General features: G+C 40.4%; 1 protein-coding gene across 1 annotated transcript; it reads left to right on the top strand.

Annotated features, from left to right (window-relative positions):
- Window positions 1–799: 799 nt before the first annotated feature.
- Window positions 800–15,173, top strand: LOC306937189 (uncharacterized protein; the record flags this gene model as incomplete). Its single annotated transcript, XM_079520855.1, has 24 exons — window positions 800–929; window positions 1,019–1,318; window positions 1,416–1,442; window positions 2,154–2,210; window positions 2,460–2,753; window positions 2,878–3,201; window positions 3,353–3,447; window positions 3,583–3,707; window positions 4,038–4,133; window positions 4,280–4,402; window positions 5,277–5,492; window positions 5,631–5,756; window positions 5,859–6,182; window positions 6,315–6,533; window positions 8,129–8,251; window positions 8,377–8,586; window positions 9,687–9,809; window positions 9,916–10,137; window positions 11,271–11,393; window positions 11,531–11,743; window positions 12,453–12,575; window positions 12,710–12,916; window positions 13,988–14,110; window positions 14,226–15,173. 24 exons carry the CDS (start codon window positions 800–802, stop codon window positions 14,407–14,409), a joined length of 4,107 nt encoding a protein of 1,368 aa, XP_079376981.1. The 3' UTR covers window positions 14,410–15,173.
- Window positions 15,174–16,155: the final 982 nt, after the last annotated feature.

Here is a 16,155-nt window from a genome sequence, read left to right as displayed (position 1 = left end):
AAAAGACAAAACCTTTGGTTTGGATTATAATATTAGTAGCATAGTCATCATATTACATCATAGTATAATATCATTATTATTTTACATTTGCACTGTTTACTCTGTTGTCTCTGTACAGAGGCTGGTGATATCAGGTTGGTGGGAGGTGCCAGTAACTGTACTGGTATACTGGAGATGAAACACCAGAGAGAGTGGAGACCAGTGGATGGGTCTGACTGGAACCTGAAGTCATCAGCTGTAGTTTGTAGACAACTGGACTGTGGCTCTGCTGTTTCAACAGAAAGGACTTCTGGTTCTACAGATCAACCGGTATGGATGATTACATCTTTCTGTGTTGGGTCTGAGTCTTCACTGAGGGAGTGCGCAACAAAGGTGTCTCATAATTCCACTGACACAATTAAGTTGACCTGTTCAGGTAACACAACTAATTACTTCAAAAGTGACAGTAATCATTACTCATTTGATCCACTATAGCTGCTACATGTACTGTATCTATCTAATTATCTTTCTCTCTCTCTCTCTCTGTCTTCCCCTATGTCTATCAATGTCTCTTTCTGTCCGTCCGTCCATTCATCCATCCGTACATCTGTTATTGCCCCCCTCCCCCCTTGCTATCTCTCCAGAGTCTGTACGGTTGGTGAATGGGACTAGTTTGTGTTCAGGCAGAGTGGAGGTGAACTCTAATCAGACGTGGGTCTCAGTGTGTGAAGGTGACTTTGACCAGCAGGATGCAGAGGTGGTCTGTAGGGAGCTTGACTGCGGGTCTCCTTCAAGCCTTCAGGGGTCGCTGTATGGAGACATGAATGTGTCAATGTGGACCAAAGAGTTCCAGTGCGAAGGCAATGAGTCGACTCTCCTGGAGTGTGAATCCTCAGTCTCAACTAGAAACACCTCCTCATGCGACAATGCTGTTGGAATCATCTGCTCAGGTAAAAGACAAAACCTTTGGTTTGGACTACTATTTCATAATTATTAGTTGTTTTACATTTGCACTGTTTACTCTGTTGTCTCTGTACAGAGCCTGGTGATATCAGGTTGGTGGGAGGGATCAGTAACTGTACTGGTATACTGGAGATGAAACACCAGAGAGAGTGGAGACCAGTGGTTGTTGGGTCTGGCTGGAATCTGAAGTCATCAGCCATAGTGTGTAGACAGCTGGAATGTGGCTCTGCTGTTTTAACGGAACGTAGATCTGATTTTACAAACCAAACTGTATGGAGGATTACATCTTCCTGTGTTGGGTCTCAGTCTTCACTGAGGGAGTGTGGAACAAAGGAGTCTCTTATCTCCAGTGACAGACTGGAGGTGAACTGTTCGGGTAAAATAAATAATGACTTAAAAACGTTATTATAAACTTGTTTAATCTACTGCATCTCTTTCATATAATATCTACGTCTCTACTTGTGTGTCCACAGACAAGACCAACAATGTCCTCTTCCCAGGTAAGTCCTGCCCCATGCAGGATTTACTATTTCCATCGACAACGCCCTGGTAACTTTGGTTCCAAGGGCCAAGAACCTTGGTGTTTTCCTGGGCAGTCAGCTCTCATTCAAGACACACATTGCAGCAGTCACTTGATCCTGTAGGGTTACACTCTATAACATTGGAAGGATCAGACCCTTCCTCACCCAGGAATCAGCCCAGGCCTTATCCAGATCTCAGTCATAACTTGACTACTATAACTCGCTCCTTTCTGGCCCCCCAGCATGTGCACATAAGCCCCTCCAAATGATCCAGAATGCTGTAGAACGCTTGTTATTCAACAAGCCAAAATGTCCACATGTCACATTGACCACCATGCAGTCTTATGTAAAGGTTAAAATGTCATTTAGATACCATGTCATTTAGACAGATGCCAGGCTTACTTGTTGACCAGGTTGACCTGGTCCTATATAGTTTCAATGTACATATTGTAATTTGTTTGATATTGTAATGTTTAGACTGATGTTATAGGTTCTCGGTTTACCTATGATCCTAGATTACTGAGACATTGTATTGTCTATGCATTTGATGTATTACAGTACCTTGTGTTTACCTTACTGGAAATGCCTAAATGCCTAAATTGTATGTGTCAATGTCTCACTGCCCTCTCTCCCTGTATTTCTTTCTCTCTATCTGTCTCCCCCTCTCTCTATCACTGTGTGTCTCTGCAGCCTCAACTCGAAATACCTGCTCTACACCTGATAAGGCTGTTGGACTTTTATGCTCAGGTAATAGACAAATTACACTTTTGGTTTGGATTATTGTTTCATAATGTTATGCAAAAAACGAATAGAACACGCACATCGCTTATAGTTGAGATGCTGGGTTGGAAAGTGACATCAGAAATCTGCTCCAATGTAATTTATTGACAACGTTTCGAGCCAAGGCTCTTCATCAGGTCAAACTCCTTGGGTTTGTTCTTTAATGAATGTTATATACTGTACTTACATTTATCTCACTCTCTTGTCTCTGTACAGAGCCTAATGATGTCAAGTTGGCGGGAGGAGCCAGTAACTGTGCTGGAATACTGGAGATGAAACACCAGAGAGAGTGGAGACCAGTGGTTGTTGGGTCTGACTGGAACCTGAAGTCATCAGCTGTAGTGTGTACACAGCTGAACTGTGGCTCTGCAGTTTCAACTAAAAGGACTTCTGGTTCTACAGATCAAACTGTATGGAGGATTACATCTTCCTGTGTTGAGTCTTCACTGAGCGAGTGTGTAACAGGGGAGTCTCTTAGCTCCAGTGACAGACTGGAGGTGATCTGTTCAGGTAAAACAAACAATGACTTAAAAAGTGACAGTCTTGTGGGTGATTCTGGGAATTCGGCTGACACTCAAGACCCAAGGTCTTTATGTGGTGTTTCAGATAGCCAATCACCTCTGTCTTGTTACAGATCTGCTGTTTAAGCCAAACATTGCTGTCATCGCTGCCATTTTGGAAGGGAGCGAGCAGCAGGGGTTCCATGTGTTAAATGATTATGGATTTAACATCAACTGCTCAATCCAGCCCCAGTACCCAGGGGGCTCCTTCCAGCTCAGCTTCACAGCATACGACAGAACACACACCTACATCATGCCAGCTGTCAATCACTTTGCCAACTATGAATTTCCGACGGCAAACGACACCCACCAAGGGAACTATACATGTCTTTATCACATCAATGTATTTTCTCACAACTTTTCCTCTGAGAGCGAGCAGATCCATCTCACTGTCAGAGGTAACCTTAATGAAATTAACTCTTATTGTCACAATATGAAACTCAATCAGACTTATCTGACAAACATGACCGTCACCTCAGAATTCTGAAAATGGGGAATTGGATCAAATTGAGAACTTGGTTCTTATTCCAACATATATTTCTTTTACAGCCATTCCACGAGGTAACATCCCCCGAGTTATAGTCGCAGTGCTGCTTCCACTGCTGTTAATGCTGTTATCCACAGGTCTCTATCGTCTTTATAAGGTACAGTAATGTATACAGTGTACAGTATGTCTGTATGCAATGCAATACTGGAATATAAATGAGGAAGTTAGATTGTTGTATTTTAGAGTGTCTGATCTGTAAGTTAAAGTGGGTTTGTGGGCTGTGTTTCTCCAGTACACCAGAGTGAAGAATGCAGGAGTGGAAACCATTGAGATGGAATATTATTACTACGTTGGCGCGTCTCGTTTTGAAGCCAGGCGTCAGGACATAGACGAGGATCATCTCGCATCCATCACAGTGTTAGCAGAAGATTTTTTTACGAAGTTTAGCTTAACATTCTTCATGAACTTGTTCTGATAAACTATATCAATTGTTTGGGGTTAGGGTTAGATTGTTCAATTGTTGTGTGTGTGTGTGTGTGTGTGTTTGTGTTCAGCACAAGCACTTGTAAAAGTACTATACTATCTATTCTCTGTTATGATTGATCTGAATTACCAACATTTGCCTTAACATTCTACACATTGGAGCAAAACAAATCCAAGCATTGGAGCATAATATAAGGGAGAATTAAAAACAACAGGAGCAAGTAAACATGATTTCAAAATGTGATCATCCCCTATTTCCATCAGGGAGAGTCGATTGCTTCCTTCACAGCCACAGGCCAGCTGTGTCTACATGACGTGTCCAAGGTCCAAGGGTCAGCCTATTAACATCCAGGATAATAGGTACTTTTGCTATAGTAAATATTATATCACTACCTTTTAATAGGCACAACTACTGCACACAATAGTAAAATAATTATGCTATAATAGCACATATAGGCCTGTATACTGTCTGTCCCACTAACTTTAACATAATGTTCCTCTGTTAGGTGGTACCGTCCCAACATCACAGGTGTGCAAGCAGAGTACCTCTTGTTGACTCATGGAATGGATGGAAGCTTTGCGGTCAGGCGCAGTAAGAGAAAACCTGGAATCTTCACTTTATCTGCACGGTAAGTGTTGACACTAAAGGGCAGTATTATGCATGTCTTAAGTACCAGGTCTTATTACTTAACTTAAGACCTGGAGGCGTGATCAATGCCATTTAGCTATTCTGAGTGGCCAAACAGCATTGACCTGGTACTTAAGACACGCATAATACTGCCCTTTAAGTGCGTTGTGGCGCATTAAGGATTTTTGCACATTAATTCCTGAATGGATTCCTGAAGAGTAAATGCTCTCCCCCGGTGATAGTACATTGATCATGGATTAAGTTAGATCGGTGAATATATTTCTCCAAAACAACTCGGAATGGATGAGGGGAGACTAGGAGTAAACAATAGTATAGAAGCGAGCTCAACATGGTCAAAATGAATTCACGCTCATCACGCCCATTCACAAAAGTCGTAGGGGTCCCTCGTCCCTGTGCTTGAAAACAAAACCTAACCACCCCTGTCAAGTCAACACTAACCTCGTGTCACCAGGCTTTCCAAGTCAACACATGCCTACTGTATTTATTAGACAGCCTGATTGAAAGACAGCCTCTGGACAGGATAGAGGACTTGCAGCCCAACAAGGCAGTATGTGTATAATATTTTTGTATAGCCTAAAAGAACGTCAAAAAGTAAAATAAATGTCAAATAATGTGTCTCACTTGACTGGCAAAATAGCACCACCTACTCCTTATTTCATGAACTTATTTCATTTTTCCCAGTGGATGGAAACGGGGAAAAATACGCTTTTACATTCCCTTCCTATGCTTAAAAAAATGCTTAAAGGAAATGCACTTAGAGTCAATTACAGTCAGTAATCCTTATTTCACATATAATCTGATACTAATGTAATTTATCTGAATATTTATTACATTTTATTTTATTATATTTACAGTCATAATGGAGCAGTCTCACACATTAAGATCCAGAACACAGGAGAGTTCTATGATGTCGATGGCTCGGATCATCAGTTCGCCACACTGTCTGACCTGGTGGAGTATTATATGGAGCATCATGGCCAACTTAAAGGGAAACATGGAGATGTCATCAAGCTCAAATATCCACTGCGCTGTGCAAACGCCCTGGGTGAAAGATGTGAAAACTTTTCAAGGTATCAAAAAACGGAATAAAACGGAATATTTTAGAATACAGCTGATCATACTATTTTTTTATTTAGATTCATATCAATGTACCCTGGTAAGATTTAGTGTAAGGCTACATTTTACTGAATTTCACATAACTCTGTTAGGTGGTACCGTTACGACATCACAGGCGTGGAAGCAGAGAGCCTCTTGACGACTCATGGAATGGATGGAAGCTTCTTGGTCAGGCCCAGTAAAAAGAGTGAACCTGGAGTCTTCACATTATCTGCACGGTGAGTGTTGACAATGCCAGTAATCCATACAGTACATGTTGCCTGTCTTTCACAAATAATGTTTTGTCTACTTTTTCTTCTTGCTTTATCTTTTTTCTACAGGCAAAACGGAGCAGTCACAAACATTAAGATCCAATACACAGGGAAGTACTATGATATTGGCGGGGAGCAGTTTGCCACACTGCCTGTCCTGATTGAGCATTGTGTGGAGCATCATGGGCACATCACAGGGATAAATGGAGATGTTGTCGAGCTCAAGTATCCACTAAATTGTGCAGACTCCCTGGGACAATGTTCCCCTGTCAGGTGGTACCGTGCCAACAACCCAGCGTATGTGGAGTACCTCTTGTTGACTCGTGGAATGGATGGAAGCTTCTTGGTCAGGCCCAGTAAGAGTAAACCTGGGGACTTTATTTTATCTGTACGGTGAGTGTTGAAAATGTCTCTGTCCACAGCCAGTAATCATTATTTCAAAGCCAGTTGCATCTTTCACATATTACTAATTTGTAATTTCTTCTTCTTCTTCTTCTTCTTCTTCTTCTTCTTCTTCTTCTTCAGGCATAATGGAGCAGTCACACACATTAAGATCCAGAACAAAGGAGAGTTCTATGACATTGATGTTTGGGATCAGTTCGCCACACTCTCTGACCTGGTGGAGTATTATAAGGAGCATCCTGGGAAACTTAAAGGGGAAAATGGAGATGTTCTCGAGCTCAAATATCCACTGCACTGTGCAGACTCCCTCTCCCTGGGTCAAAGACATAAAGGCTTTTCAAGGTATCTAAAAAAACAAACAGCTGTTTAGAACTCTAGTTTCCGCAGGGACAGGTATCAGTCAAAAGGGAGACATCGAAGAGGAAGGACGGGTGGGGTAGGATCAACATATGGAATGTCAGAACCGGTCAGCGGTCAGGCTCCATATATGGAGATCAAAGGGTTTAAGATTTGAGGTCAGATTGCTGGCCGGCTCCATATATGCAGATCTAGGTGATGATCCAATCTTCTCCATGTATGGCTATCCAGGATTTGACGAGGTCAGGGTCGTGATGGAGACGGCCATATATGGTGGCGTGATGTGGCACGAGGCGTGTCACGAGGCGTGACCATATATGCAGGCGTGATGTCACAAGGCTACTGTATGTGCCTATAATGGCACATAGGCCTACTTTCTGTCCCACTAACAGAGTACCTCTTGACGACTCATGGAATGGATGGAAGCTTCTTGGTCAGGCCCAGTAGGAGTAAACCTGGGGACTTCACTTTATCTGCACGGTGAGTGTCAGTGCCAGTATGCCCGTAATCATTATTCCAAAGCCAGTGCATGCTGCCCTTTCACATATAATCTTATACTAATATGTAATTTCTCTGAATGTTTTTATTTGTTTTGTTTTGTTTGCTAAATTTGTTTCCTCCTTCTTTTTGTTACAGTCTTAATGGAGAAGTCACACACATTAAGATCCAGAACACAGGAGAGTTCTATGATGTTGATGGCGGGGATCAGTTCGCCACACTGTCTGACCTGGTGGAATACTATATGGAGCATCCTGGGCAACTTAAAGGGAAATATCGAGATGTCATCGAGCTCAAATACCCACTGCTTTGTGCAGACTCCTTGGGACAAAGATTTGAAAAATTTTCAAGGTGTATAAAAAAGCAATTACAATTTTCCTAAATTTTCCTTTCATGTTTGTCAGAGTGTAAATGGCTATATTTATATTTGACTTGTTAGAGTTCTCGGTACAAACATGTGCATCTGAGCCTTTCTTGTACTATGCCAATATATTTAACTTAAAACCGAGATTATTGATCATCGTAGCTGAACTTAAATTACTTATATACAGTACTGTACTTGAGGGAGAATCCCTCAAAGACCCCCTTGGGTCCCCACACCACACGTTGAGAACCAGTAGTGTACTGATCTTTCAGGCTTGATTGAAACACCATCAGTGTTAACAACAGCTATGTCCCACTAATAACACATAGGCCTACTGTCTGTCCCACTAACATTACAATTTAGGTATTTAGCAGACGCTCTTAATCCAGAACGATTTACAGTAAGCAAGAACAACACATGTAATCCATCAAGTAGCCTACATAAAAAATAGTCATTAAGAATCATAAGGAAGCCAAGAACCTAGCATCTAGCTGTCTAACAGTAGAAGTAGTACAGTAAGGATATGAGTATAAACTATAGAGTGCTTTGTCTACAAACGTACATAAATTACTACCTAAATTACATAGGTTTAACCTTTGCATATGCCTGTAAGGTCCTCAGTGCAAGTGCAACGGCAAGTGCTACGGGCTAAAATGGAGTCTGAAGAGGTGGGTTTTCAGACTACGGCAGAAATGTTAACATGATGTTCCTCTGTCAGGTGGTACCGACCCAACATCACAGGCGTGGAAGCAGAGTACCTCTTGTTGACTCATGGCACTGATGGAAGCTTCTTGGTCAGGCCCAGTAAGAGTAAACCTGGAGTCTTCACTTTATCTGCACGGTGAGAGTTGACAAATGTCTCTGTCCACAGCCAGTAATCCTTATTTCAAAGCCAGTGCAGGTGGTCCATCTTTCACATGTAATCTGTTACTAATATGTCATTTTATCTGAATGTTTTTTTTACAGTCATAATGGAGTTGTCACACATATTAAGATCCAGAACACTGGAGAGTTTTATGATGTTGATGGTGGGGATCATCAGTTCGACACACTGCCAGACCTGGTGGAGTATTATATTGAGCATCCTGGGCAACTTAAAGAGATGAATGGAGATGCCATCGAGCTCAGAGATCCACTAAATTGTGCAGACACCCTGGAACGTAAAAGCTTTTCAAGGTATCGAGTAAAAACGGCAAATGCAATTTGATAAAATGGGTTGTTGCAATAACATACTGCCTTACGCTGAGTCTATGAAAAATGTCTTTAACTTGAGGTTGTTTTTTTCTCTCAGTCAACAAAACAAAGTTATTGTATTTTAATGTTAAATACTGTTTTTAAACCAAATGACAATATTTAAGAGTGGATCTTTGAACCCCTCACACTAGAGGATAATCATGCCCAAGATTCGCTCCCGATGTAGGCTGAGGTATGGCACGCGCCTAAATATTGATTAAATGTGATTCCTTATAAAGCAATATGAATAATGACTCCATTACTAGCGGCAATATTTTCCATTGAGCTATCTTAAGTCATGAAACTGTATGGAATAAATGTATAAGATATTTTAAATGTGTTTGCTAGCCAAATCGCTTCCATGAAATGGCCCCTACAGAGCATACAGAGACGCAAATTGTGTGTGAGGCCGTGCAAGCCTCTCCTCTCCTCTCTATAGACTCTAGTATGGAAGTGAATTAAGTTCAGCTGGCATACATTGAAAATAATAACTTTAAAATATCTGAAAGGAAAATATGATTTCTGCTAATAACATTTCTTGAGTCATTATCGCCGGAGGATTCCCTTTTAATTCATATTGTGGGCAATGTAGGCTGTAGTGATATTCAATTATTCAGGGTAACACAATCTAATTCAGTGTAAGGGCACCGTCACACTGCACTTTTATTCTACCTATGAGGGTGGATTCTGACAATGCATTTCAATGGGAATGGAGCGGTTTGCTGCCATTTGCAGATTTCAAAAAAAAAAGCCAAAGCTCAATTCACATTGAAATACATTGGCATATTCTGCCTTGTTAACCTGCCCTAACACCAGTATTTTGTATACAACAACTTTGTTTGGTTGTCCCAGAGAGACAAAAAACTAATTTCAAAGGATTTTATTCCCAGTATAAGGCATCTTACTGATCCTTCAAGTGAGGCTTGATTGAAACACCATCAGCATTAACAACAGTGATGTCCCAGTCCTACTAAGAAGTTGAACACATAGGCCTGCCCTATACTGTCTGTCCCATTAACTTTAACACAATGTTCCTCTGTCAGGTGGTACCGTCCCAACATCACAGGCGTGCAAGCAGTGTACCTCTTGATGACTCGTGGAATGGATGGAAGCTTCTTGGTCAGGCCCAGTAAGAGTAAACCTGGAGTCTTCACTTTATCTACACGGTGAGCTTTCGACAGAGACATTATCAACAAAGCATGTTCTTTCACATACTACTAAAATATTAAAATTATTTTTGTTTTGTTTTTCTCTCTCCTTTTGCTTTTACAGACATAATGGAGCAGTCGTACACATTAAGATCCAGAACACAGGAGAGTTCTATGATGTTGTTGATGGTGGAGATCAGTTTGCCACACTGCCAGACCTGGTGGAGTATTATATGGAGCATCCTGGGCAACTTAAAAGGAAAAATGGAGATGTTCTCGAGCTCAAATATCCACTGCACTGTGAAGACTCCCTCTCCCTGGGTCAAAGACATGAAGACTTTTCAAGGTATCAAAAACAAACCCAGCAATTACAAATCCTGAAAGAGATTTATGTTCATTGTTGTGAAAATGCTCATATAGTATCTATACTGAATAAACTGATAACTTTCATATGAATGAATGTACCCTAGTAAAGTAGAATTCAGTGATTATAAAGTATAATGATCATTTTTAACAATCATAATGTTACATAATATACTGCGTACACAGAAATATTACTATCCAGGAAAAGGCATTATTTTATACTCCAAAACAAAATGTTTTGGAGTATAAAAGTAACAAACTTACTAGCTTAGGCTTAGGCATGGTCATACTTGTTTCTTGAGCAACCCTAAAGTTTACTGGACTAATTGTCCGACAGTTTTGGCAGCACGCACTTGAGCCATATGTATATCGGGAATCGTGTGCTTGTAATTTGCCAAGAGAAATGTTGTATAGTTTAATTTATATTAATTTATTAGTGAATAATTTTTTCCCATTGACTTGAATGGGAAAATGCGAAAACTCAACATTCAAGTATTATTTCCTCTGAGACCGTAAGGGCTATAGTTACAAAACTTGGAGGGGAGGTTCATAATAATTACATCGGTCGGCCTCATGGTGGCACTATAACAGCCCACTTTACATTTTGGCCTATAACTCTTGAAAATAGATGTAACCGTTCGTTGCAAAAACATGATTTTTGTGGGATAAATCCCCTCCGAATTACTTACACATGAACACAGGGGTGTTCTCTCGGTCAACAAAATAAACTGGGGTCCCCAAACCACATGTTGAGAACCATTGCTATAGTGTACTGACCCTTCAAGTGAGGCTTGGTTGAAACACCATCAGTGTTAAGTTACAATTTTACAATATAGGAATTTAATTTAACTGCGATTTACAGTGAGCAAGGTGAACACTACTGTAAATACATCATATGCATAGAAATAGGTAAACTAAGAACCTATTAGCAGTCTAAACTATATAATATTAAAAAAAAACTATAATCTTTACATTGAAACTATACACACTACTATAGGATGCCAGGTCTGCAAATGAACCTGGCATCTGTCTACATAACAATCTCATGCTATCTATAACAGCTACTGTATGTCACATAGGCCTGCCTGTCCCACTAACATGATGTTCCTCTGTTAGGTGGTACCGTCCCAACGTCACAGGCGTGGAAGCAGAGTACCTCTTGTTGACTCATGGAATGGATGGAAGCTTCTTGGTCAGGCTCAGTAAGAGTAAACCGGGGGACTTCACTTTATCTGCACGGTGAGTGTCAGGGCCAATATGTCAGTAATCATTATTCCAAGGCCAGTGCATGTTGCCCTTCTTTCGTATATAATCTGCTACTAATATATGTCATTTCTCTGAATGTTGTTGTTGTTGTTTTGCCTTCTTTTTTATAGGCATGATGGATCAGTCACACACATTAAGATCCAGAACACGGGAGAGTTCTATGATGTTGATGGCGGGGATCAGTTCGCCACACTGCCAGACCTGGTGGAGTATTATATGGAGCATCCTGGCCAACTTAAAGGGAAACATGGAGATGTTCTCTTGCTCAAATATCCACTGCATTGTGCAGACTCCCTGGGACAAAGATGTGAAAACTTTTCAAGGTATAACTGCAATTACAATTTCCTAAAAGGGCTTTTATGTTTATCGGAGTGTAAATGCCAATTTATATTTGAGAAGATAAAGCTGCAAATATTATTGCAGCAATTGTTTTGTACCTGAGGAAGGCTGAGGCTGAAACTTGTTGGCGTTCTCGATACAAAAATGTGCATATTATCTGAGGCTTTCACCGCTAATTCGGTGGCAAACACATTATCTTATGTTGAATACCTCACATTTGATGTGTCAGGGGTACAACTGAAAAGCTGTTGGTTTGTTACAAAAACTCACTGCCTTAGGGCGCAGTCACACCAAACTTTAATTTGCCGATGAGGGTGGATTCTGCCAATGCTTTTCAATGGGAACAGTTTTTGCGGAAATCCGCAAATGCCAACAAACCATTGATTCCCATTGAAAAGCATTGGCCTGCTTAGGTAGAATTAAAGTTCGGTGTGACCGCATCCTTACACTGAAGGTATTGGAAACATCTATGACAATATATTAACTTAACATTTGAGATCTGCCTTTTTTTTCTCTCAGTCAAAAAAGGTTATTTACTTTAATATAAAATGCTGGTGTTAAACAGAATGACAATATTTTGATATCCTGAATGGCAAATATCATAGAACACAAATATTGATTAAATGTGACTCCTTGAGCAATAACGATATTGACTACATGAGCTATTATTTGGCAATAATATTCCTCTGTTAGGTGGTACTGTTCCAACATCACAGGCGTGGATGCAGTGTACCTCTTGTTGACTCATGGAATGGATGGAAGCTTCTTGGTCAGGCCCAGTAAGAGAAAACCTGGAGTCTTCACTTTATCTGCACGGTGAGTGTTGACAATGTCCCTGTCCACAGCCAGTAATCCTTATTTCAAAGCCAGTGCAGGTGGTCCATTGTTCACAAATAATCTATATATCATTTATATTCATGTTTTTTTCTATAATTTTCTCTTTTTTACAGGCATAATGGATCAGTCACACACATTAAGATCCAGAAGACGGGAGAGTTCTATGACATTGATGGGGATCATCAGTTCGCCACACTGCCAGACCTGGTGGAGTATTATATGGAGCATCCTGGGCAACTTAAAGAGATGAAGGGAGATGTTATCGAGCTCAGATATCCACTAAATCGTGCAGACACCCTGGAACGTAAACGCTATTCAAGGTATCAAGTAAAAACGGCAAAATGCAATTTCCTAAAAGGAGTTGTTGCACTAACATAGTGCTTTATACTGAATCTATGAAAATATCCTTAACCTGAGGTTGTTTTTTCTCTCAGTCAACAAAACAAAGTTATTGTATTTTAATGTTAAATACTGTTTTTAAACCAAATGACAATATTTAAGAGTGGATCTTTGAACCCCTCACACTACTAGAGGATAATCATGGCCAAGATTCGCTCCCAATGTAGGCTAGGGTATCATGGCACACGCCTAAATATTGATTAAATGTGATTCCTTAAAAGCAATATGAATAATGACTCCATGAACTATTTATTACTATAGCGGCAATATTTTCCATTGAGCTATTTTAAGTCATGAAAATGTATGGAATAAATGTGAACGATAAAATGTGTTTGCTAGCGAAATCGCTTCCATGAAATGGCCCACGAGCTACAATGCATACTGAGACGCAAATTGTGTGTGAGGCCTCTCCTTATTAGACTCTAGTATGGAGGTGAATTAAGTTCAGCTGGCGTACATTGAAAATAACTTATACTTAGAAATATCTGAAAGGAATATGATTTCTGCTACTAATAACAGTTCTTGAGTCATTATCATCGCAATGATATAAACATCCACGGTACATGGTGTATTGTGAGCTGTAGTGATATTCAGGGTAACAAATGTAAGGGCACCGCCATGCACACCGCATTTCTATTCTACCTATGAGGGTGGATTCTGCCAATAGATTTCAATGGGAATGGAGCGGCTCGCTGCCATTTGCGGATTTCTGGGAGAAAAAAACTCTCCAAAGTGGGGGAAAAAACTCTCCAAAGCTCCATTCCCATTGAAATACATTGGCATAATCTGCCCTCATAGGTAGAATAGAAATGCGGTGTTAACGTGCCCTAACACCAGTATTTTGTATACAACAACTTTGTTTAGTTGTCCCAGAGAGACAAAAAACTAATTTAAAAGAATGTTATTCCCAGTGAAGGCATCTTACTGATCCTTCAACAGTATAGGCCTATACTGTCTGTCCCACTAACTTTAACATAATGTTCCTCTGTTAGGTGGTACCGTCCCAACATCACAGGTGTGCAAGCAGAGTACCTCTTGATGACTCATGGAATGGATGGAAGCTTCTTGGTCAAGCCCAGTAAGAGTAAACCTGGAGTTTTCACTTTATCTGCACGGTGAGTGAATAATTACTGGCTTTGGACAGGTTTGCCACTATCAACAAAGCCACTGCATAAAATTAAAGATATTTTTAAAAATGTTTTTTTTCTCCTTCTTCTTCTGTTTTTACAGTCATAATGGAGTTGTCACACACATTAAGATCCAGAACACAGGAGACTTCTATGATGTTGATGGTGGGGATCATCAGTTCGCCACACTGCCAGACCTGGTGGAGTATTACATGGAGCATCCTGGGCGACTTAAAGGGAAAAATGGTGATGTCATCAAGCTCAAATATCCACTGCTTTGGGAATAGTTTGGATTGGAAAGGAAAGGTTTCTCTTTTGACATGTTGTCACATGGTGCCATATTTTTGGTAACTGCAGAAACATTTCACACAGTACAGACAGAAAACAACAGATGATTTAAGTGTTCTCAGACACTACTCCTCAGAGATCAGCAATCGTATCACCAATGCAATAGTCCACAGTCTTTGTAAATATTTTTGTATCACGGCTAATGAGCATTCATTGCTATATGCAATGTCTTTATTTTTATCCAACATTAACGTAATCTTAATTTCTCAGTGTCCTGTGTTTCAGTAGCCAAGCTTCAAATTGTCATGGATTTGGAGGACGGTTTTCATTGAATTAATTGAAGAACCTAATCAGGAAAAGGATATTTGTGTATAGAAATGTTTAACATGGTTTGTCCACTTACTAGAGAAATAACTTGTGAACGGATGATCACATTTTTATTAAATATGGTGGGGGATATTATGTAGGCTTAAAACGTGATTTTAAAATGTAAAAACGACTTATCTCATCTCAGTAGAGAAGCAGAACATATAGTTGTTTGCATTCTGCTTTCATTGAGTGAAGCAACTCATTGATGCCAAGGCAGTTGTTTTTTAGAGAGATTCCTTCACAGCAGTCATTTTGATGGTTAAACACAGCTGAAGTTAATACCATTATTTGTACATGGGTTTTTAGGTGTATCTTTGCCCTGTGTTTACATAATAAAATACTAATAAATATAATTTTACCCATAATTTCTAGATACCAGCACGTTTCTCGGCTCTTAACTTAAAAAATCACACCTGTGTGAACTGAGTGGTGTAATATAGCCTGTTTGACGTAATGAAAGCACACCCGGGTGAACAGGGTGAACATAGCAACCATGCTAATTTTTTCTGCACAGAAAAAAAAACCTGTTCACCCGGGTGAACATAGCAACCATGCTCATTTTTGCTGCACAGACTAACAAAATCATGTCTGACGTAATTAAATCACACCCGGGTGAACAGGGTGAACATAGCAACCATGCTCATTTTTGCTGCACAGACTAACAAAATCATGTCTGACGTAATGAAATCACACCCGGGTGAACAGGGTGAACATAGCAACCATGCTCATTTTTTCTGCACAACAAAGCCAGTTGTAGGAGTGGTTTACACCACTCAAAAATAGGACTTAAAGCAGCACTAGTTTGGGGTACCACTGCACCAGTGTGGCCACTTTGGACACAAATAACATGGCAGTCAACGTCTTTGACTTCATTACCCGAGAGTCTCTGCCTGCAAGCATGTCCAGCGAGGACGTCCTGTGATTGGCCAGTCTTCGCTTTGACTGGCAGTTCTGCCTTTGGTGCCTTGGCAAATGACCGTAATTGCCCCCGTTTCATGTTTGTTTTGATTGACTGGCTGTTCCGCTTAAAGTTCCTTTGTAATTTACCCTGATTTGATCATTTAATGTGTATGTAATGCATGTATCTTGATTTGTATTGTGTTGTATTATATTGTAACCTCGGCTACATTGAAAATGAGAGCTTGCCCTCAATTGTACTCCCGAGTATAAATAAAGTTGATAATATGATGAAGTGTTTGAGAACCCCTGGTGGAGGACACCTCCGTCCAGTGTTGATTTTGTCGACTAAGGGCCGATTCATACTCCTATTTTAGAGCCGAATAAAAGTCGGTTCGGCTCTGTAGAGCCTACAATGTGACGTCATTTGAGGTTCGGGGGGGCGGGTACCGTCCTAAAGTCGGCTCTTCGGTGCTACT

This window comes from Electrona antarctica (assembly GCF_951216825.1).
Source record: "Electrona antarctica genome assembly, chromosome: 14".
Taxonomy (NCBI): Eukaryota; Metazoa; Chordata; class Actinopteri; order Myctophiformes; family Myctophidae; genus Electrona; species Electrona antarctica.
The sequence above is the reverse complement of the archived record's forward strand: the minus strand, read 5'-3'. Positions and strand labels throughout refer to the sequence as shown.